Raw genomic sequence first — 24,657 nt, forward strand, 5'->3', positions numbered from 1 at the left:
ACCAACCTTGTGAACTTAGCGGCTAAATATAAAGAAGAGATACTTCAAACTAAACGTGACATGTACAATACCAGAATCAACCAAGCTAGCTCCAGCAATAAAGAGCTCTTCATCATCCTCAAAGAAATGGAGACCCTAATCCCCCTACAGACACTTGCCTAAAAGACAAGCTCTGGTGTACGAACATTCAGAATGCTCTCTCCAATAAAATAGCTACACTGCAAACCAAAATTGCGGACAAACTTTGGAACCTTCCGAATACAGATACGCCACACCTTAGCCAAAAGGTTCCCAAGGCTTCAAATTTTCTAAAGTCTTCATCCTGGAGGTACAAAAAATGATTGCTTCCCTCAAGCCATCAAGGTGCCAAGGTGATAGCTGCCCGGCCGAAATTATTAAAGACGCTGCCAGAGACCTGGCTCCATTCATAGCTAAACTAATCAATCCCCATTCACCTCAGGTATTGTAACCTCTAACCTAAAGGAGTCCTGGGTCCTACCACTCCTCAAAAAACAATCGCTGAACCCTACAATTCCCACTAATTACAGGCCCATCACCATGGTCCCTTTCTCATTGAAGATCTTGGACAGGGTGGCTTACATGCAAATACAGGACTACTTAGAGGCTAACCAGCTCCTGGGGACTCAGCAATCTGGTTTTAGACCGCAACACAGCACTGAAACGGCACTTATTGACTTAAAATGCTAGATTGACGAACTCAAAGATAAAGGGAAAATTGCATTACTACTACGGTTTGACATATCTGCCGCGTTTCACTTGGTTGACCACAGAATACTTTGCAATCATCTTGCCACAGCTGCCCACTTCTCCCAGAATGCAATTACATGGATCGAATCCTTCCTAAATAATAGGACAATGAGAGTCTTCTCATCATCCGCAGCAGCTGGCCCAATCCCCATTACTTGCAGAGTACCACAAGGCTCCTGCGTGTCTCCCACCATGTAAAACATCTACACTAAGCCTCTATTTGATAAGTTGGATCTTCTGGGTGTCACCTACACGAACTATACATATGACAGCCAGATCCTCCTTCCTTTAACGGGTAACTATGATACTGATGTGCGGCTAGTGAACCAAATTTATCTAATCATTCAGGCATGGATGGCAACCCATGGCCTCTGCCTGAATGATGATAAAACGGAGCTTTTGCTCTTAGGCTCATCAACTAACTTGAATAAACTCAACACTGACTATACCTCATTCAACATAGACGGGAACAATATTCCTGTGGCTAAAGAGGTAAAAACACTTGGTTTTTACCTAGATTCCACACTTAAGCTACACAAACAAGTCAACGCTATGGCTTCAGCCACAGCCTATCCGGGCAAATTAATAAGGTCCTGTAAACCACTGCTTTCTACTCAAAAATGTCTTACCTTAGCTAGAGCCCTCATCCTATCCAAATTGGACTACTGTAATGGACTCTAGGTGCTAGCAAATTTGTTCTCAATAAACTACAAATCATGCAAAATAATGCCCTCAGGACTGCTCTAAGCATGCCACGGAGAGAACACATCTCAGACATTCGAAGACAGCACAACTGGCTATCTATTAAGGATAAGATTCAGTTGAAAACTATGGGCCTCATTATAACTTTGCCGGTCCGGAAACTATGGTACCGGTAAGCTTGCCGGTTCCGTAGTTCCCAGACCGGCAAACTACGAGTTGTGCTCACAGTGCCTTTCTGCCCACTAGGTCAGACCTGGCGGACAGAAAGGCACCTGCGAGCACAGCATGGCGGATGCACCGGTACCGTTATCAATGGTGCCGGTGCATCCAACCTCCTCATTCCCATTCAGCCCTATGGGGGCGAATGGGAATGGGGAGCATCTTTTTTCCGGCACCCGCAAATGGGCAATACCGGGTTCGATGGGACCGGAATGACCCGGTAATTGCCCATTGCGGGCACCGGAAAATATTGCAAGTTTGACGGCAGCCTGCCGGTTTTACCGGCAAGGCTACCGCCAAACTTGTAATGAGGCCCAATGGGCCTCATTACGAGTCCGGAGGTAACTGCGGCGGTAAAACCGCATGGTTACCGCCGGACTCGTATTACCATTCCGCCTCTATGATTCCCGGAATTACCGGGGCATTACAACCCCGGTTTTCCGGGAATCACAGAGGCGGAATGGTGTTAATCCCCATTCCCATTGAGTCCTATGGGACTCAATGGGAATGGGGATCATGGAAACACCGGCAGCATCTCATAATGCTGCCGGTGTTTCCTCGTCCGCCTGCAGGCGGGCGGTGTTAAACCCGCCAAGTCAGACTTGCGGTAACATCACCTCCCGCCTGCAGGAGTTGTGATCGCCCCGCATGGAAACAACGGTGGCGGCGGGTTTACCGCCACCGTTGTTTCCATACCGGGCGATTTGTAATGAGGCCCAATGTCTCTTACATTTAAAGCCTTGAATCAAGCTGCCCCACCCTACCTAACAGAGAAATTCACCATCAGATCTTCTGCACGGGTCACTAGGTCCACCAATACCTCCAGCCTGGTAGTACTGAGGTACAAACAAAAAAAGTCTGTGGTGAGTAGTTTACCAGTTATGGGTGCTCAGCTATGGAATACAATCCCACCCTCCCTCAGGATGGCCCAGTCCTTCACCAGCTTCAGGAGAAAATCTATCACCTGGCTAACAACGAAGGAACAACCAAGATAACAGGAGCCTAACACTTCCAAGGCCTCCCATGAACTCTTATTCCCTGCCACCTTCTATATCTTGACTATGTCCAAAGTTCAGCAACAGGTCTCATGCCTTATGTGATACCTGCTACTTGTACTGTACCCATTATTAATTGTACCTTACTGTATTCTGTAATATTTATCATGTTTAACTGTAATATTGTAATCTCCTAATGTGTGACATGTTTAACTGTAACTTTTAATTGTGCTCTAATTGTGCCCAGATACCTCCGGATTAGGTGCGCTATAGAAATAAACAAACAAACAAACTCTGCCACGCACCTATTCCGGCATTGCCTTGCAAAATGCCCCCACCTTAAACAATTCCAACATTGAGACTGTCCGAACCCACCTCCCCTGGGTCCAAACCCTCCCCCTCTTGCTCCTCAAAATCCACCTCTCCCTTGCTGTGGCCCTCCTTGCTGCCTCTGTGGGCCGGGGTACTGTTGCCCTCTGCTCCACTGTCCTTGCCCTCTCTCCGCCCAAATCGGTGCAATAGTGGCCCTCACAACTTGCTGTGTACTTTCTGTTCCCTCCGCCTGTACTGTCGTTGTCACAGGCACCTGAACTGCAACTTTTGACAACTTATTCTCTTCCAACTTCACTTAGTCTCCCTGACGCCTTTGCACTGTTTCCCTCTCCCGCTTCCTAATCTTCTTGCAATGATGCACTATTATGCTCTGTATTTCCAGCCATCCCTTCACCTCATGCCCACAATCTTATCCAGTGCCTTCTGCACTTCCTTCGGCAAACCCCTTTTTCCAATAACATAGAAGAACAGAATTGATTGGTCCCATTGACCTCCAGTCTCTGCTCTCCATTTCTCTTCTTCATGTTAAGAAAAAATCCAGCGGGGTCCTCATCTTCCCCCCATGGTGAACTGCATTAAAGACTGCAAATCGGGAGTGTCCGGAAAGGCCCTACGTAATGCGTCCCATACCAACGCTCTAACTCCATTGAATGGTGCCCCATCATGCGCATCGTCCCCAGAAGTTACTCGTGGGTACCCAGCCTTAACCCATAAGTCTTGAGCTTGATCCCCAACTACGGCAACCATTAAGCTCTTAAGATCCCCTATTGCCAGGGGCACCCCTGCCATTTGCATTTTAAATTCATATATCCACTTACTCGACCCCTGCTGTAAGCAGTGGGAGGGCCTTAATTAAATTATTCTTGTCCATTTGGGGCCAAGGCACGTACTGTGTCCTCCCTTCCCCCAAATGTATAATGAGCATCTGCATCTTTGCTCTACTTCCCCTACCCTGCACACAACACCTCTTTTTTTCACCACTGCCATCTGGCCAGCTCTGTTCCTTAACCTACCTCCTGCCCATATACTTTATAACTGAGGGGTATGTTCGGCCACCTCTTCATCCCTCCCTTCGTCTTCACTCGGGACCTCTGTGAACGTGCCAGCATCCCCATCCTCCACATTTTCTTCCAGCACCGTAGTCACCTCTCCCAAGACAATCCAACCACCCGGGCTATTTTCCTTCTCAACCCCTACACGTGTTATACCTTCAACGTCCATCTTGAGCAATATTTCCCCTGACTTCCACTCTCCTGCCCCCATTCTTAATGAACTTATATCCCTTCCTGTTTCTGGGGATGTCTGTAACCTCTGTAGTTCCACTAACAAATTTGTCAACCTATCCTAAAACTCCCTAGACCTGTGCTCTGTCCATGCTAGTGTTTCAGGCGGGTGGGTATATGAAGGTGGGGGAGCGCTAGTCTGTAATGTTGCTGACACTGCAGAGGGACTATTCTGCTGTGGGAGGGATCCCTACCACAACGGGTACATAGCTTGGATTAGTGTACCGTTCTGTGGAATATGGTGTCACGGGATACAACCCTTGGTCCCTACCTGTGCCCCACCTTCCCCTTCTCCCTTCCCGCACTTCTCACTTCTCTGTCTCTGCTCCCCCGCTCCGTTACCTTGATCCTCTGTATCTTCGAACATACGCCAAAGATCCAGGATCTCTTTTCTCTTCTCTTCCCCTTATGTTTTGCTATTAAAAATGTGGACATGGGATTCCAAAATGGCAGCCAGCAGAGGAGGACGTGCCTAGGAGTCTCTCCCTGCTGGGCCACAATCATCAGCACATCAACTAAGCATTTCGGGGTGTTTCGTCTCCCGAACAACAAAGGAAATTCAGCGCTCTACATATACAGAAGCTAAAGAACGTAGCAGGCGAGATTTCCGCAAGGCAAGGGACCGGATCAGCAGCAACAGAAACGCTGCCGGAGAGAGGGTGGACCCTGTGACGCACCGGTAAACTGGGTCACCAATGGGCAGCAGAGGCGGACCAGACGTACCGCTGCAAGGGCAGGCACCCCAGGGTCCCCCAACAATGTGTCGAAAGTCGGAACGAGCAAAGAAACACTAGAGGAGGTCAGCTGGAGCACTCTACTCCCAGTCCGCTGCAACATGGGCACGAGTAGGAGAGATGGAAGCTGTCAGAACGGGCTGACGAAACAGTGATACATCAGTAGGGGAGGAGAAGCGGTGGGGGCCGGGAGAGGGAAGCGGTCCCTCTACCCCCCTTTACAAGCAACGCGCACATGGTGTACGCGCAGGAGATCTAGCACCCCACGGCGGGGACAACGAGAGGATCCGGTTGGTGGCGGACCTGCCCCACCCCGGGACGCAGCCAAAGCAGAGAAGGGAAAACCCCCACTGCAACCCTGCCGAGGGGACAAAGGAAAAACCAGGCAGTGCACGCCGACAGGCATAGCGAAGTGAACTGCCCCGGGCACGCAGGATTAGTCACAGCGCCCTGCAGCCACCAAAAACAGACCGTGGCCCTGAGGCCAAAGTAACGAAGGATAAACGGCGAGGGGGTAAACAACAACGAAAGCAGTTGCAGCGGCCACATTGAATCATAGGCATGCAGTGAGTGTGCCACGTTCCAGCGAAAGCCCATCCCTCCACCCCAGAAACACAGGCTAGCAACTGGGAACAGCACGCCTCGAATTAGCAGGTGAATGTGGGAAACATGAACAGACCAGTTTAGTGGGGACACCCCACACAAGCACAGAGGCAGCTAATTCAGCGATGGCCCACACACCAGCTGCAAACTCAGGGTGAATAAAAGGGGACGCAGCAAAGGTCCACCCACAGACCTTCATGTACCAACACCAGGAGACGACAAGAGAAGGATAAAGTAGACATTGGGGCAGTAAGCAACAACGTCCCGTACAACAACACCCCAACAAGTTACACATTCTGGGGGCTACTAATGTGGTTGGTGGCTTTGCAAAATATTAATTTGGTCTTTGGACAGCAGTGGAGTATGGTGCACTGTACGTCCCTGAAGGAGAAATGCATGAGGGCTTCCTACAGCTGGTGGAGGATGGGAAAGAGGCGGTCTGGCAGTTGCTGCGAACTGGCCTGGACATCAACGACTTTGTGGGCCGATCTATGGCATTGGCAGTAACGGTGAGGAGGCAGGCCTACTTAAAATCTTCAGGCTTTTTGCCTAATGTTCAGGCCAAATGACTTGACATGCCCTTCAAGGGTGATTTCCTGATTGGTCAAAAGTGTGACAATTTCTTGGAGAAATGTAAGGAATCCAAAATCGCTCCTAATATATGTAGGTCTGGCTGCGCAGCCGGCCAAGCCTGTCTTCAGCTTGGCCCCTAGGGCAAGGGGCTAGAGGGAATATACGCCTTATGGCAGGAAAGTGAAGCTCCCACTAGCCAGCCAAGGGCAGTAGCATTTCTCGTGTACAAGAAGGAGCAGGGGGGCTTCTAAGGGCCAACAAGCAGCAACAGCCTCCTAAGATGCTTTGATTTCCCCTCCCACAACTTACCGGTGGGTGGACGGTTGAAAGAGCACTGGCCCCAGTGGCAGGGAATAATTACTGATGCCTGGGCTACACAGCTCGTTTGGTGGGGTTATTGTTTGCCCTTCTTAAGAAAACCTCCAGACAGACCCCCACCACCTCCAGTCCAACTGGGACATGAGCACCAGGAAGAACTGTGAGCCCAGTTGTTAAAGGGTGCCGTGGAAGAGGTACTTCCCGAACAGAGAGGATCGTGTTGTATTCCCAGTATTTCCTGGTACCCAAGAAGGGAGAAGGTCTCCATCCCATTCTGGACTTTAGAGCCTTGAACAAGTTCCAAATTCAGGATGTGACGTTGTGAGAAATTCACCACGTTCTCGAGCTACAGGACTGGCTGGTGTCAATAGATCTACAAGATGCTTATTTCCATGTGCCGATTAATCGAAAGCGCAGGAAGTTCCTGAGGTTTATCATACGGGACACGCACTATCAGTTCAAGGTGCTCCCTTTTGGTCTGACCTCCGCTCCAAGGGTCTTCACCAAGCTCATGGCGGTAGTGGCGGCTCACCTCATGAGATACGGGGTCCATGGATTCCCATACCTGGATGACTGTCTGATCCAGGGGAACTCAGCAGGGCAGGTTTTGTCCCACTTGGAGGACACTTGTCTGCTACTGGACAGGCTGGGCTTCTCCCTGAAGAAGTCGCAGGTGACACCAGTCCAGAGGCTCCAGTTCATCAGGGCAGTTCAAGACACCCGGTTTGGGAAGGCCTTTCCTCCCAAGGAGAGAGTCAACAGCTTGGTACAGATGGTCGACTTGTTTCGGAACCACACCCCTCTACCAGCAGCTTCCTTCCTCTGCCTCTTAGGTCTCATGGCCTCCTGTGTTTTTCTAGTGCCAGAGGCCAGGCTACGCATGGGATCCCTACAGTGGCTCCTAAGGGGTCAGTGGTCACAGCACCTCAGAGCTCTCTCAGATCACCTCAAGGTATCCAGACAAGTGGTCAACAACCTCATCTGGAGAGCAGACCGCAGCAATTTTCTGGCGGGGGAACCCTTCTGGCCTCCTTGGCCTCAGGCCCGAGTGGTCGAGGATGCGTCTCTGAAGGGGTGGGTTGCTCACTGCGAGGACTTACAGGCGAACGGCCTTTGGTCAGCAATGGAAGCCAGGTGTAAAATCAACAGGCTGGAATTGCGAGCCTTCAGGATAGCCCTGAGGGCATTCGCTCCGTCTCTGGAGAGGAAGCATGTCCTGATTCTGACAGACAACACAGTGGTCATGCACTATCTGAACAAGCAAGGTGGCATGCACTCCCACCCCCTCTGCAGAGAGGCAATGCAGCTGTGCTTCTGGCTATCAGAGAACCGGATCTTAGTCTCGGCAGTTCATCTAGTGGGGACAGAGAACAGTTTGGCAGATGCTCTGAGCAGGCAGAGCACGGTCTCTTGCTGTGGTACCCCAACAGTGGACCTGTTTGCCACAGAGTCCAACAGGAAGTGCAGACAGTTTTGCTCGAGGGAATTCCCCGTGAAGGGCACGCTAGGGGCCCTTTTCTGGTGGATTGGAATTTCCCTCTCCACTTTGCCTTCCCTCCAATTTCCGTCATCCCTAGGGTTCTCAGGGGGCTCAAAAGGTTTCGAGCAACCATGATCCTGATCGCCCCGGACTGGGCGAGGAGGACGGGGTACCTCAACCTTCTGGATCTAACCACTTGTCCACCTCTTCGGTTGCCTCGGCAGCCGGATCTGCTCACCCAGTTGGAAGGCCGGGTGTTTCACCCAAGTCCGGAGTCCCTCAATCTACATGTGTGGCTCTTGAGAGGATGTGATATGATGACTGTGACCTTTCTGAGGAGGTGCTCAAGGTGTTGCTGGCTGCATCCAGACCATCTACAAGGCGTGGTGCAGGGAACGCGAGATTGACCCTATCTTTGGCCCTACCACTACAGTGATGGAATTCCTTCTGTCACTGGCCTAAGCAGACTTCCATGTCACCACAGTCAAAGCATATTTGGCAGCCTTTTCTGTGTTTAAGAGGTCTCCGGATGAAGGTTAATATTTTACGATCCTGGTGATGCACAATTCCTGAAGGGCCTTGTAAATAGGTTTCCACCAATCCCTTTGTTTTCCCAGATTGGGATCTTAATCTGGTATTGACATATCTGATGGCGGCTCCCTTTGAGCGTATGCACACTTGTTCTTTGCCGCTCCTTTCCTTAACAGCAGCCTTCTTTGTGGCAATAACAACCGCTAGACAGGTGAGTGAATTGCAAGCCTTACGATGCAAAACGTCTTTTCTGCATTTTTGTCGTGAGAAAGTCTTACTCAGGGTGAGACCTGGATTCTGTCTCTGATTTCCACCTATCACAGTCCTACCCACCACTGCACCCTTCTAAGGAAGAGGAGCCTTTCCATTGCCTGGATCCTAAATGGGCTCTAACCTTCTACATCGCAAGGACGTCTGAGTGCAGAAGAACTGACCAACTCTTTGTGGCCTTCTCATTAGCTCGTAAAAGCCTAGCGATAACAAAACAAACATTGTCCTGCTGGATCATCTTCTGCATAGCGGAAGGATAGCCCAGGGGCAACGCTTTTGTCTTGGAACCAAGACAACGCGGCGCAACACAGATTTGAATCCTCATCCCGCGCTTAGAAACCACTCGTTGGTATTAAGCACGTTTTAAAAGAATAATTATAATTATAGCGGCGTGTTTCTGTCCGCAGGCAGGGATTTACCGTCAGGCATTCAACTGCATTACTAAGGGTGGCCCCTGTTAGGGATATTTGGCATGCAGCAACATGGTCCTCTGTTCATACTTTCACTAAACACTATAGTTTAGATGTTGCTCGCATAACTGATGCACGTTTTGGCAGGGCAGTGCTACAAAACCGATTAGTATAACTTTCTGCCCACCTCTTTCACCTACTGCTTCGGAAGTCTATCAGATGAGGAATCAGCGATATGATATGATATGATATTTTATTTGTATCGCGCTCGTACACAAGTGTTTCAGAGCGTGACTAGGCAAGGGAGGGGAACAGGGGAGAACACAGCACAACATAAAAACTATCTTACTAGGCCCAGTGACATTGAGAATGCGCAAGTGCATGGGAAAGGGAAAAGGGAAAAAGTGCATGGAAGGGGGAGAGTGGAGAGTGCGGATCCGAGCAGCGCAAATGAATAAAATAAATAAAAATAAATAGAAAATGGAGGCAAACTGTGGTAGTGCAGCCGGCAAGTGCTGTGTTTAAGGCAGCAGACTGGGTAAGTCTGAATAAGTTCAGTTAAGAAGGGGGGGGGGGCTTTATGGGTACAGATACAGTCCCCAGTGCAAGGGGTGGCCAGGAGGCAGTGCAGGAAGGTGGCAGGGTGAGCAGGTACCTGGGCACAGGGGACAGAGGGTGGCCAGGAGCACAGTGCAAAGAGAGAGCAGATCAGCAGGGAAGAAGGGGAGCGAAGGCAGAAGCAAAGAGGAAGGTTTTGAGGTGCTTCCGGAACCGGAGATGGTTCTCCTCAAGTTTTAGTGTGGCAGGGAGGCTGTTCCAGAGTGAGTGCCCAGCCGAAGATAGAAATCTACCCCCAACTCGTTTCTTTGAAAAACGATTGACCCGGGGGGAGTTAGAGGTAGACGTGTGAAGAGCTTGAGAGGGGCGGTATTTGCAGAGGGATAGCTGAAGATATTTTGGACCCAGGCCCCAGAAAGCCTTGTGGGCAACGCAGAGGGTTTTGAAATTTATCCTTGCATCCACTGGGAGCCAATGAAGAGATTTCAGAGCTGGAGAGATACAATCCCAGGGCTTGAGGCCAAGGACAAGTCTCGCAGTCCTGTTCTGGATAAGTTGTAGAGGGCGGAGAGTAGAGGCAGGTAGATTTACAAAGAGGCTGTTACAATAGTCCAACCTAGAGAGAACCGGAGCTTGGGATACAGTGAGCTTTATGAGGGAAGGAGAGGTAAGGAAGAATACTTCTGAGGAGGTGCAGTAGGAAGTTTGACTTTTTAGAGACCTCAGAGATATGGGCCGAGAAGGAAAGTGTGGAGTCAAATATGAACCCAAGGTTCTTAGCCTCGCAGGTAGGGGTAGAAGGAGGGCCAAGGTAGGCCAGCCAAAGAGTTAGAGAAAAGGATGGAGATGGTGTGCCGATGAGGAGGATCTCCGTCTTGCTGGCATTCAGACAAAGATCATTGGCGGCACACCAATCTTGAATGTCAGTTAGGCAGTCAGAGATGAGAGAGGGAGAGGAGGTGGCCGAGGACAGCTGGAAAATGAGTTGAGTGTCATCAGCGTAGCACTGGGAATTTGAGCAGGAAATGGCAATGCAGTGAGCGAGAGTTGCCAGGTATTGGTTGAAAAGCCAGGATGAGAGGGTAGACCCTTGGGGAACCCCACAGGTGGAGAGGAAGATAGATGATAGGAAAGACCCCAGTTGGACCTGGGAGGGTCGATCAGAGAGGAAAGAGGTCAACCAGGCCACAGCCTGATCAGAGATACCCAGGTGTTCACGCAGCGGGAGAAAAATAATCCATTAAAGGAGAAATTACTTACCGTAATGTTCTTTCTATGGATTCTTCTCCTGCAGATTCCTCATCTCCCCTCCCGTCCATCCCCGCTCAGAAAGTCGATGGTTGGTGAGCATCTGCTCTTTTGATGATGACTTGGCGATGGTCCTTAGTGACCACCTTCTGTCCTTTTGCTGCATGTTGTTTCTAAAATAACTAAAAAAACAACAACAAAAAACATTTCTGACGCTCTGCATTGTGGCGTTCTTCCTTTGAAGGCTTGCGTTTATTTAACATTTTAAGGGCTTATTAGCCTGTGGTTATCTATCTGTTTTTCTATGCAGCGTGGTGAGCTCTGAAAAAATTGGGACACTGAGATTTGGGGTGTAGTGACAGAGTTTATATATGACGCCTGACATCACGTCCGGAGCCGATGATTGAGTACCGAGCAAGACGGGTCAATGACAGACAGCGAAGTCGAGGTCCTGTCAAAAATAATTCTGAGGCAGTGAAGCTGGATAGGATATCTATCAGATGAGGAATCTGTGGGAGAAGAGGCCAAGGAAAGAACATTACGGTAAGTAATTTCTCCATCTCCCCCAATCCTCCCCTAACTGCCCCAACACCTCCCTCTTCGGCGCCTACCCGAGGACGGCGACTCTATGTGCCCCAACACTGCGAGCAGCCTCCCAGAAGAGGAGGCCCAACATACATCGGAGTACTTAGCAACTGACCTGCCTCGTTACATAACCAAGAAATACAAGAGCAAGGGTGATCAATAACCATCACTGGATCGGGACCTCACTTCCTTATGCTTCCAACAAATAGTTGCACTGTTCATAATATATCGATGTTCAGAAAGTGCCATGACATACCATCTCCCAAAAAACAGTACTCCTCATAGCCCCGTCTACTTTTCGTCAAAGACTCTACAAAAGCTGTCACTTCAGCTGGACCTGTAAAAAGGTCTTATTATCATGGATAACACATAATTTAGAGGTGTGCAGCACAGCATATTGAACGCCCTCTCTTTCAACAGCCAGAAATGAGAGTGGAGCCCACTAAACTGATGGGTTAAAGTCCTGATAAAATCACACTCTATCTTCCTTATAGTGTAAGTCCCCAAGTTCACGTGCTCTGTGCAGGATAGGCTTCTGCACTGACAAGCGATGGGCTCATTCAATCAGGAACTGAGAGGACAGTCGGGGATCCCCAAGGACTTCCCTAATGAAAGATTCCATAAACAGTTCCATGATCTGTGCCGGCACCGATTCCGGGATCCCAACCACTCTTATATTATTTTGCCGGGACCTCTCTTGAAGGTCCTCGTATTTATCCCTGATTTCTTTCACCTCCTGTTGCAAGTCGAGAATAGCCTGGGTCACATGCTGCTCGTATATTCCAGAATTCTCACTCAATGCTGAGCCACGCAAAGTCGTCCACTCTTTCTTGATCTGCCCCTCCATTGGTCCATTTTATACTCCATTCCATCAAATTTGGTATTCACTAATGCAAAACCAACAGCTCTTCATCTCCCCTAGTATCAGGCTAAGTTCCGAGGGCTGACCTGTGGTCCCTCCAGGGGTGGTCAGAGCAAACCCAGTCGTCGCCACCTCCTCTTGTCCCACAAAACACAATGTAGCCATAGTGCCTTTACACAGAGCCAAACCCTCCTTTTGAGTGAATTGCAGGCGTCCCTGCTTCTTATTCCCTTTGGCCATACAGAAACTAGTCACTGATGACATCCCAACAGACGCTAACTACTCCAGAAACATTTCCAGCTGAGGGGCCTGCAGGGACTCCTGGGCCACCACAGTCACATACTTGTGTAGCCTTCATTCCTCCAAACAGCGTAGTCCAAAAGATCATGGGAAGTAAGCCACATAGGCCACTGGCAGAAAAAAGGGGCTCACAAAACACGGCACCCCTCGTCTGTCTGCCACACACTGCTCCACCAGCCACCAACGTTCCCTAGCAGCACAGTCAGCAATGGCAGCACTCCCAGATGCCCTTCAAGCAACACCAATCCCTCTGTAACATTATTTCAATCCTGCAATTTATGCCAGGGCAACACAACCACAGTATTGTCTGAGAATATTGAAGTCTTGATGGTTCATCCCCACTAGCCCTGCAGCGTGTGTCTGACTGCTCAATTTGGACTTAACACACAGATCCAATAAGCTTTTATGTTCCGGCACCTCTCATCTGCCTGCAGCAGGCAATGCCATTAGTCCCAGACCTCACCTCGCAGTCACGAGGAACAGTTAGCTCCACTGGGGCGAAATACCTGCGGCCGCACCGGGGGTGAACCAAGCCTCGGGCCGCAGCAACCAGCCACCAACCTTCTGGCTCAGCGCGAGCTGCGGAGCGGATGCACACCAGCAGCCTGCTCCTCACACCACAGGCGGACCTCCTAACATCACCCCCGTGGGGGGCTCTACCCCCCCAAGGCCATACATGCCATATCATATCAAGGCACTCACTTTCCACCAGCCCGGGGGCCCACCAGGGTGCGGACCGGCTCAGCCACCCTGCCCTCTCCAATTTAGTCGGCTTCTCGCCCTCAGCTCGATCTCCAGCGTTCCCAGCTTTTTCTCTGTGCCTCCAGGCCACACACTGTCAGGCTGGTGAACGGCGGGCCGTTGTCCGATTTTATCACCCTCGGGACTCCGTACGCGATCAACTTGCGGTCGAGTGCGGGGATGATGCGAGTTGCGGGCGTGCTCTCCACGACTTGCGCTTCCGGGAATCGCAAGTGTTCGTCAATGAGTACCAGTACGTGCGTGCCATCTTGGAGGGGTCCAAACATGTCTACCGCCAGTTCGTCCTACACTTGTTCTGGGAGTGGTGACATCTGTAGCAGGATTGGGTGTGGTGGCAGGGCTACTTGCGCGCATGTCGGGCATCCACCCACCAACTCTTCCACTAAGGCATCTAATCTTGGGAACCACACCATTTGTCTTAGTAGTTGTTTGGTAGCCACTACCCCCTGGTGGCCTTCATGCGCCAGTTGGACTGTCTTTTTGCAGAGTGCCTCGGGTATCACTACTTTGCAGCCTTTCAGTATGACGTGTTCCTCTACGATGGAGACTTCATCTCTTACAAGGTCTAGGCAGCGGATGTCATTCTGTACCGACTCTGGATCTTGTCTGGCATGTTGTTTCATACGTGCTCGTTTGTCGGACTGTATGTAGTGTCTGACAACCTACAATGGGTGATGATTTCCGTCCATTCCACCGGGAGGGGTTGCAGGTGGTGGACCATGTAGTTGATGTATGCGTCTGCTAGGGAAGGCTGCGCACTGGCTGGTCCTGTAGGGTGGCGAGATAAGTAGTCCGCCAGATTGTCCTCCTTGCCGGGGAGGTGTTTGATGACAAACTTGTAGTCTTGTAGATATAGCCCCCACCTTGCGATTCTGGGAGGCATCCTCGACTTGGGGTCCCCGTAAATAGTTAATAGGGCCTGTTGATCTGTTATGATTGTGAATTCCTTGCCATACAGAAATAAGTGGAAGTATTCACAGGCCCACACCACCGCCAGGCTTTCTTTCTCCGCCTGGGAGTACGCTTGTTCAGTGGGTGTGAGGCTCCTGCTGTCATAGGCTACTATGAAGATGCCCGATGGCTCAGTCTGGTCTCTTTGGGTGAGAATGGCCCCCAGCCCTACAGGGCTGGCGTCGACGATAACTTCAGTGTCCCTTCTCGCGTCAAAGTATGCCAGGTCCTCTGCCCTGCTAATCGCATTGCGAATGGTTTCGAACGCCCTCTGACAGTCTTCGAACCACTCAAACGGTTGGTCTTTTCGAGTGAGTAAATGTAGTGGGTTGCTCACGGTGGCGTAATCTTTCAGATATCTAGAGCAGTAGCTAGTCAGACCGAGGAAGGAATGTAGTTCTGTCGTGTTCTTGGGGGGCTGTGCCGTGTTGATGGCCGCCACTTTGTCTGGGTCAGGGCAAATCCCCTTGTCAGAGAAGATGTGTCCGAAGAATCTTAAGGACCCTTTGCCAAATTCACATTTATCTTTATTGAGCGTGAGGCACGCTGCCTCCAGCGCAGCGCACACACGGTGTAATGCCACGTCGTGTTCTTCTTTGGTCTTACCAAACACGAGGACGTCCTCTGAGTAATTCAAGCAGTTTGGTACATGCCGGATGACTGAGTGAATTTCTTCCTGGAATATTTCAGCGGCGGATGATATGCCGAAACTGAGTCTCTTGTACTGGAAGAGGCCTAGGGGGGTCACAGAAGTTGTGATGTATCTGGATTCAGGGCTGATTTCTATTTGGTGGTATCCTTTGGTCAGATCTAATTTGGAGAACAACTTGGCCCCGTGGAGGAGGTGAATCATGTTGGTGATTCTCAGGGCTTGATGTCTCTTTCGATCGCCACATTTGCTCCTCTCATGTCCACGCATAAGCGTATCGACCCATCAGGTGATTTCTATGGGACAGGGACTATTGATGACACCCACAGTGTTGAGTCCTTGACGGGTTCGATGACTTGTGATTTGATTAGTTTGTTGAATTCCTCCTTGACTTGTCTCTGTATGTTCACGGGTATTCACCGATAGTGCTGGGCTACTGGTGGGACTTCGGGGTTAATGTGTAACTGCACTCTCCAATTCTTCAGTTTGCCTAAGCCTTTGAATAGTTTTGGGAAGGATTCCTCTACAAACTCCGGCCTGGCGAGGTATTTATGCGCCATTATCTGATATAGAATATGCACTAGGCCCATGTCGACCGCAGTCTTGAAGCTCAAAATGCACCCGCTGTTGTCTTCTGTCTTCAGTATGTGCAGCAGAATTTTTGCGGCTTGAGTTTTGTGCGCGCACCAGGCCGTGATGGTGCCTTTGCATGGCAGTGGCGTGGTTGCACCGTAGGGATATATGTCCACTTTGGCCTTGCGTATCTTAGGTGGTCGAGTTTGAGAGTTGTATGCCTGTTCACTGATGATTTTGACAGTTGCCCCTGTGTCTATGAGGAATTCTAGAGGCGTGTCGTTTACTTGCAGTGTGAGGACGGGACTATGTTTGGTGGCAGTGTCGTTGTAGAGGGCCCAGACATATCCTTTTTTCCTCTGGTCCTCTTCCGATGACGGTGTTGCGCCACTGGATGCCGAGCGCATTTCGATGTATCGCACAAATCGCCTTCTCTGTCTACGTTGCGATCCGCCGTTTGGTCGCCTTTCCTCCCGGGTGTATGTGCCTGTATGTTCGTTTTCTTCTCTTCCTTGGTTTCTGCATTCGGTCTCTGGTATGATGCCTGGTGGTCTTTGTCGGGAGCTCCTTCTGCGCTCCTGGAACCTGTGCCTGCCCGGCATGGGCGTAGGTGCATTCTTGCATACAGCCCTGAAGTGGTCCATCCCTCTACATGCAGCGCATTGTTGGCCTATCGCAAGGCACTCTCCCACATGTGGGTATTCGTACCTGCACCTGTAGGATGTGGCCTCTGGGCAATTTCCTCCTGAAGTAGTGGCAGAGGCTAGCCTGTTGATTGACTCTGTGGTCGATGACGGTTGCTGTATGGTAATCTTGCCCAGACTGTCGAGCTGCAATTCTACGGCTGCTTCCATTCTGGCTAGGGCTAGTATTTCTTCCAATGACCTTTGTTTCTGGAGTAGTTGCTCCCTGAATGGTTGTGATATGCAGCCCGCAATCACTTGTGATCTCAGTGCCTCCTCATTGGAGTACCGATGAAATTCGCAATATTTCAGTTTAATGCACAGTCGCATCACAAAGTTATCAAGGGACTCCCCTCTTTCCTTTCTCGTGGTGTGGAAAATGTGACGCTCATAGTCAATGTTGGTATTTGAGGCGAAATACTCTGAGAGCTTGAGGTGTAATTCATCATAGGTTGCCGTGTCCAGTTTGAGCAGTTCTCCTGCAATGTCCCTGACTGCGGGCCCTACAGCCATTGCCAGCATGTTTTTTAGTCTTGCGTCATCTGTGAGGCCAATGGCCCCCACATAGAATTTGAAGTCTCTCAGCCATATGGCCCATCTGGGACCCAGGTTGGTGGTGTCTCGCAGATCAAATGGGTCTGGCATGTGCATGACTTGTGCAGCTCTACTAGTAGCTGGTGCTTGATTGATGTTGTCATTCACTGCCCCATCAGCCCTAGATGAGGATGCTGACGACGCTACTGGGTCTGACATGATGCAGTGGTAATGCTGTGTTCTGGATATATTAATGGGGCTCTCTGTGGGTCTCATGTGGTGTCTGTGGCAACACTGCACTCTCAGGGGTTGCTTACCCCAGTTTGAAGTGTCCTGAGCAGTGTTTGTAGCAGTTCATCGTGGATTCCCGCCTGTCCTGGCGAAGGGGCAGGCCGTTTTCCTTCGTGCCCTGGTCTCCTTCCTTTCAGTTATCTGTTCATTCGCTTGTCCCCTAAGGGCCTCTCCAGTATGCGCACTTTGGAGGCTCAGCGGCCTCTCCTGCACGTGCCCCTGCTTCCGGCTTTTCGGTGCTGTGCGTTCAGCCTTCCCCCGGCCTTCCAGGTGCATGTCACGTGGGCCTATGAGGCGGTCTCCTCGCCCGCTGTGTTGCTTTATGGGCCGGTATGTCGGGCCGTGTGTGTGGCTGGGGGCACGGCGGTCGTCACTTTGGCTGGGGCTGCTGCATTGGTTCTGAATGTCACGCTTTGTCCGCACTTGTTTGCCTGGCCGCCCACGTGTGTCTCGTGGTTGGGTCTCACCGTCGTATGCCTGCCCGGCCGAATACTGGAGGTGCGCCGACACGCTGATACTGCCCGAATAGCAGACCTCAATACGGTGCTGGGTCCTTTTCACTGCTCGTCGCCATTGTAAAAGTGCAGGCATACCTCATTCACCACGCCGCCAGGCCCCCCCCAATGATACGCAGGACACACGAGCTGTGATGTACGTCCTACTTTATTGCTGCATACTTTCTAACTGCCTGCAACTCCCCAAGCCCCCTCCCTAACCCTAACATCACTTCCCTTGCCTGGGGCCGCAACAGCGACCCTCCCACATAACGATGTGGGAAGCTCTTAACGTGGGTGTTACAGCACACCCTGACAACTGTCACCAGCAATTTCATACCCACAACACATCAGGCGATCAGCAAACTTGGCCTGCCAACCCACCAATGTGTGTCGCACTGCACCTTGCTGTCATAAAGCAGAATATCTGGGCAGCATCCAACCCTGGCCTCCTCCTCTTGGTGTACTTTCTTGGAGCTGATGCAGTAGCTGCCATCACGGTTGCAAGCTTGAGAGCGCCCCCGCGAACGCTAGACTTTGCAACACGCAAGTGTGCCCCTCTTTTAACTTCAAACATTAGGACAGGTTCACTACAACAGCAAAACATTAGGGGGTTACATAGATGTCTATTGGGGAAAAGCAGCAAAAAGAAAAAACTTTCCTAAGCGCTGTCAGTGCTGTTTGTGTTGAGCAAATGCACCCTAACCAAGTACACATTCACCCTCTGGAGTGTGATCTCTGGTACCGATCAAAATTTGCCAAAGAAAGAAATTAATGATGGTTTTCACTCTCTGGTGAAGAGGGGAATGAGGTTGAACACCAGATGTTGCAGTTGGGCCAGGACACAGCTGATTGTGTGACACATGCTGTGGGCAGTGGGTTGGTACCAGGATACACTTGTGTATGAGGACCTCAGATTCTGCCCCTGATGCCCAGCGAAAGGTTTTTCATATGCCCTTACTGAAATAATCTGTATGGGCCTAAAACTGACAAATCCCCACAGGAATTCCAAGTCCCCAAGGCAAGAGCCATGTTCTTGGACAACGCTGGGAAGCACCCGTCTACCTCCGCTCTGAGCGGTTGTCCCTTTTGACCCTTCACATCCTATACCAGTGGTCTTCAAACTTTTTTGGCCTGGGCCCCCCTGAGCAAAGTTTGGGCAGGCCGCGCCCCCCCAAAAGTGCCAGATGGACAGTATGTAGAAATCACTATGAACTTTTGTGTGCCGTCACCGCACCCTACTCCCAGTACAGACCCTGGGCTCTCCCCACCCTACTCCCACCACTATCCCAGTACTGCCGCCCATCCTGCTCCCACCACAGTCCCATGACACAAGCATACACACATCTATACACATTTAAATGAAAAATAAATCGCCATAAACGTACCTTGGCGTGGTTGCTAAAATGCCCTGCTCCAGGTTGCTCTGCCCGTATGTGCGAGGAGGCGCAGGAGCACCCCCTCGCACATACATACATGCAGTGCCCCAGCCAGCATTTCCAATGGGCTATGCAAGGCTGGCGAAGCAAAACACCCCCAGCGTTGCATGGCTCAGTGATCATGTGCGGCTGGGGAAATGAACTGTCAAAGGCAAACAGAGTTTCCTTTTGAGAGTTCAGCCAGCCCAGGAGCACTCCCTCGGCTGGAAAAATCAGCTGAGGGAGTGCTCAGTGTTTCACTGGGCTGGCTCCTCGGCTCCTCCATAATGGGTGAGGTGGCCAGTGGGTGGACGCCCCCTCACCCATTATGGATGAGCCGGCAGGCTTGGACTAGCCTATAGGGCAACAGGGCGATGACCATACCAAAAATGCAAAATGCTAGTGTAGCCCAGTAAAAATGGGCCACTTTTTTGGCCAATGTGGGCCAGTTTGAGGAGTTACTTCACTATGCAGCTAGTAGTTTTGACCATTGTTGCTGAATAAATATTTTTTAAATATCACCATTTGCTTACATTTGAACAAAAAACAACCCCTTGGGTACTATTCAAACAGTCTGTGACTAAACACTGAATATCCATTTGCAACTGCTGGCCATTTTTTCATTGGTGCCTAAGACCGTTTTATGGCCCAGTCTGACCATGTGAGCTGCCCCTCCCCATTTCCTCCAATCTAAAAAAAAAAAAGAAATTTAAAATTCCTTTTTATTTTTACATTTCATGCTGGGCTCTGGCGCCCCCCTGAAGATGCGGCCGGTCCCCCTGCGGGGGCGCGCCCCATAGTTTGAAGACCTCTGTCCTATACCTACCATGGCAGGGGCCAGACGCTCTCAGGCAAGCAGCGACAGCGCCATCCTCTCCACCAAGGAAGAGGCAGTGGGGCCCAGAGAGAAGGCTTTGTAACCTTTGGTGTTCCTGCAGCAATCTCCTTGTCCATTTGATTCTGGTGGGTGAGATTGTCTGTGTTTGTCGAGGAGAGGCATCATACCACTACAGATGCTTGAGCATTACAGGTTGTGACTCCCTTTTTTCAGCAATCACCTAACCCCCCTACTTCCATTCCTTTGCTGCTTCAAGATGCTCTCAGTTTGGAGGAGGTCCATCAGCTTCTGCAGAAAGGATCCATGGAATTGGTAACCCGTACAGCACAAGGGGAGGGCTGTTAATCCCTTTACTTTCTGGTCCTGAAGAAAGACAGGAGCCTATGACTCATGATGGATCTGAGGCTGTTGAACTTGTACGTGTGAAACGTTTAACTAAACTGTTAACATCATGCCCGTTTATTGTTCATTCCTTTATTGGCAATTAGTAATGTTAGCATTGTTTGAGCCTTTGCATTTACCCGGTTGCCATCACTTCCCTGCATTTGGGTGAGTGAGCACCAGGCTCTTTCAGTTAATCCTTTGTACCTCGTTGTTCTTCTAAGGATAAGATAACTTTGAGCTTGAGACCGTCCATCCTTCCAAAGGTCTTGACGAACTTCCATCTTTCCAAGAAGGTCCACCTTCTGTTTTCATCCATCTGTCTCAACCACCTAAAATGGAGGAACGTTTTCATTGTGTGGTCCGCAAGAGGGCTCAGAGTTACTCAGTCTAATCAGACTAAGGACTTACCTTTTTACTCTTGTCCTACAAACTTGTACAATGCCACTTTCTTGGAAAAGTGTGATCAGCTATGTCCAGCAAACTATCGCCTGATAGCACTTCTAGGCGTCCCATGAAAAAATAAAATCCTCTCTTTTGCTATGTAAATTAGATAATTGGTTGTCTAATGCGGGTAGAATAGATATGTTTCAATCTGTTTTCCGTATAGTTTTTAATGAATTCAAAATGTTTACATATCTTCAACAAGGAACTCATTATCTAATTGTTCTTGCTTTTATTGATTTAACTAGTCTTTTAGACCAAATAAACAGATCTCTCCTTTCGAAGAAACTTCACAACTGGGGCTGCCCACATTTGTTGCTTGATGTTCTGATATTCATCCATAGAGATAGTAAAATTCAAGTAAGGCTGTCTTCTTGTGGCCATATGTCAGACATTATTCCAAGTTATAAAGGATTATGTTAGGGCTGCATTTTGGCCTCCACTTTATTTAAATTATTTATTTCTGGTATGGAGAATGCTTTCAGAGATGTTGAACACTTTCTGCCTTGGATCGATTTGGCTGTAATTAAATATTTAGCTTACGCAGATGATTTAGTCCTCTGTGTTCAAATTCCGATAGGTTAGTAATGTTCCTTTGATACACTCAATAACCACATATGTAAAAACCAAAATTATGCAAGTTTTAGTTAGACATTGAATCATATGAAGTTAGAAAAGAAAACTTGTTTTACGTATCTTGGTGGTTTTGTAATTCTTCAGAGACCTTCTCGTAAATGCACTTTTACTGCAGCTAAAGAAAAAAATCAGCTTTCTAGCTATTCAAACTAAAAGAAATTTACATCAAGTGTGGCTGTTTTTCCAAGATACCAATCATACATTTCTGTAAAGAAAAAGTAGTTCCATGTTTGCTTTATGGAGCCGAACTCCTTGACCTTTATTATTTTACATCACTGGTAAAAAAACGAGGGGTTATTTTGGAGGGTTCTAAATCTGCCAAATGGAGTTCCAACGATAGTCATTCGATATGAATTGGGATTATCCTCATTGGAAGCTATGGTTTGGTGGAGAATTCTCAGCCTCTTTAACCAAATTGTGAATCCTCCTCCCAACTCTATATTTAGCAATCTACTTCCTTGTTTGGACTACAATTCAGTCCCCAAATTTAGAAAATTGTCTATATTCTGTATCAACCTCCAGACTGAATTGTTTAATTTTGGCAGATTTACTGACTAGCCCAGATTTTACAGCTTTTGTAGGGTTGAAGCAAGTACTCAAACATCAGACCACCTGTTAATTGATTGTGAAAAATTGCACATGGAGAGATTATATAATTTTAAGAATTTTCTACATGATAACTTTTTATCAACAAGAGAATTTGGGAATCATATTTTAGGAGGTAACCAAATTTCATTAATTTTAGCTACTCTCTATGCTTTTTCTCTAGTAATATATTTGTTTTTTACAATGTTCTCTCTGTTTAATAAGTTGTATATGAACTAGCTCTTTGTTGGATTTTGCCACTGGAGCAGGCAAAGATGTTCGCAAACAAACTCTGTCAATATGGATTGTTCTCTGCATTTCTGAATCTTAAAAGGAAGTGTCTGCATGTTTTAGGGATCATGCAGCAACCTCTGTTTTTCATGCAGCTATGTGAACATCGTAGCACTCATTATCAAAATATTACTGCCTGGATTACTTATCTGGTCAGAATGCCCACTTTGGTTGAGACATGCTCTAGAGTTCTATGGTTGTAGGTTTTTAATTTCAGGAAGGCATTCTTTATATGAACACATTATTTATCTTCTTATGATGCTTTTTTGGGTCAGTCCTCCCACAATTCCATATCTCCTTCCAACCTACCCCTCATTACGGAAAGCTTATAAACTGTGGCCATTCTGTGCTCCCTTAGTCTCTGAGTATTATAAAATATGGGAGGGACTGAGATTATTGGGTGCACCCAGCTCCATATGTATACCAATGATGACACCAAAACCAACAAAGCCATGCAGAGTTGAAGCACAGTCGCACTCTGCCCCTTCGTGCTGAATTTACTCAAGACAGAATTTTGCCTGGAGGATACTTTTAAGATGAGGAATCTGTGATAGGAAGGACCCCTCCATCAGAAAGAACATTACAAAAGATAAGTAATGTATTCTTAGCTGCATTTCGAGTTGAGCTTTTTATCCCATTGAAAGAGCACAGCATTTTTGCTGTTCACTTAAAGTAAAATGAGTTTGTATTGCAGAAGCTCCTACGTTTGGAAGCTGATGCGTTTTTCTCACAGAGAAACATATTTTCACCATGTATCTATATCAGATTGGAATTTACAGAGGTGGCAATATGGTTTCTGTGAAATGCTTTTTCTTGCACTGTGACTGCTAAACATACTGCTTCAACCGGTACTTCCCAGATTGGCCAGGTTCGACTGCCATATTGTATAAGCTGCAGCACCAGCGATTTCAAGAACAAGAGACACTAGAGGACTCCAAAGGGGCCACAACAACAAGATAGATATATACGATTAGCGCATAATGCCCTCTTTGTAATACATTTGCATTATTGTGAATTGAAACCTATTTACATTGAATTATAATGCTTTCTTTCACTATCTAACTCTGTCTCACAGTGTATCGCTCCATTGATGAAGTTCCTGGAGCAGGAGCTGAAATATATGAATGAGAATCTTGTGCAGGAGAACTTTACAAGGTAAGGCTGTGCTGCCCCCTTCTCATTTTACCTCTAAACTGAACCTACACTTGCCCCACTTTCTTATTCCCCACTTAGTGAGACCACCCTAACAGCATTCATACAATTCAAAATCATAACTTCTTATTGATTCCTTCATCCAACAGATTGCTCATCTATGATAATCATGGCCTCAGGGTCAGTATATATTGAGGCGCTGAGCTGTAGGACCTCAGTTCCTTTTTGCCATGCACTCTGTTCACTATTCGGGGACACTCTCATTGAGTTTTGAGAAATGTTCTCTGTGCCACGCCTACTTCGTCGAAGGCCTTGGGAAGGTTGTGGCCGATTGCGGCTGATTGCGGCCGGCAGATGTCGGTCTTGGATACGCACCAAATTTGTCTCTGTTATTTGGGCAAGGATCACAGCACCCGGAATTGCAGGTTGTGCCAGTACATGCCCCCGGAGGCCCTCCAGGAAAGGGTAGAAAGGATCTTCACTTTCGTCCACAAGTCAAAAGTTGAGGGTACGTGGTCTTGTTCGAGGTCGCATGGTGCAGAGCATCATTCCAGCAACATGAACACTTTCATGTCCAAGATGTATAACATTTATGACAAGGAAGGTGACTAGATACCCTTTGGGTTAAAACCCCTGGGAGGAGAGGGATTTCCCGCATGAGGAATTCTATGAGGAAGGTGAGGATGTGCTGGGGTTGGCCAATGACCTACAGGTTGTCAGTGGCCTTCATACTTCCCTAGATATGGACATTCAGCCAGCTCCCACTCCTGGTAAGCCTTAAGCCGCTTTTCAGCAGATGATGGCTAAGGTGGCCCATATTTTGGGGCTCTCTGCTCTGTCCAGAAGTAAGATTCAGTATGAACTGTGTGATATTCTGGATGATGCCCCCAAGAAAAAGATGCTCCTGCTCTTGAATGTGGCAGTGGAGGCCCCTGTGCTGAAGTGTGAGAGAAGTCTGCTTCTACTATGGCAGTTGACAACGAGCTGGTAAGGAAACACTGTTCTGCTCCATTGGATCTGGCGTTTCTATTATCTCATGCCTCTCCACAACCTTTGGTGGTTCAGGCTGCAATAGCTAACCTCCACTTTCCCTTCCACCCGACAAGGAGAGTAAGAGCCTTGACTCGTGGGAGAAGTAGGTGTTTGCATCTGCCTGTCTTGCCCAACGTGCTGTGAATGCCTCTGACGCACTGGCTAAGTTAT

The 24,657-nt window shown here is 48.8% G+C and overlaps 1 protein-coding gene across 2 annotated transcripts in view; it reads left to right on the forward strand.

The window, feature by feature from the left end:
- UNC13D (unc-13 homolog D) overlaps positions 1–24,657 on the forward strand; it is a 2,023,528-nt gene that overhangs the window by 1,457,534 nt on the left and 541,337 nt on the right. For both annotated transcript variants that reach the window (XM_069654742.1, XM_069654741.1), the window contains exon 26: positions 23,378–23,457. In XM_069654742.1, the coding sequence (XP_069510843.1) occupies positions 23,378–23,457 (80 nt within the window). The remainder of the gene's footprint in view (positions 1–23,377; positions 23,458–24,657) is intronic.

This window comes from Ambystoma mexicanum, chromosome 3q (genome assembly GCF_040938575.1).
Source record: "Ambystoma mexicanum isolate Mex_15411 chromosome 3q, UKY_AmexF1_1, whole genome shotgun sequence".
In the NCBI taxonomy this organism is placed as follows: Eukaryota; Metazoa; Chordata; class Amphibia; order Caudata; family Ambystomatidae; genus Ambystoma; species Ambystoma mexicanum.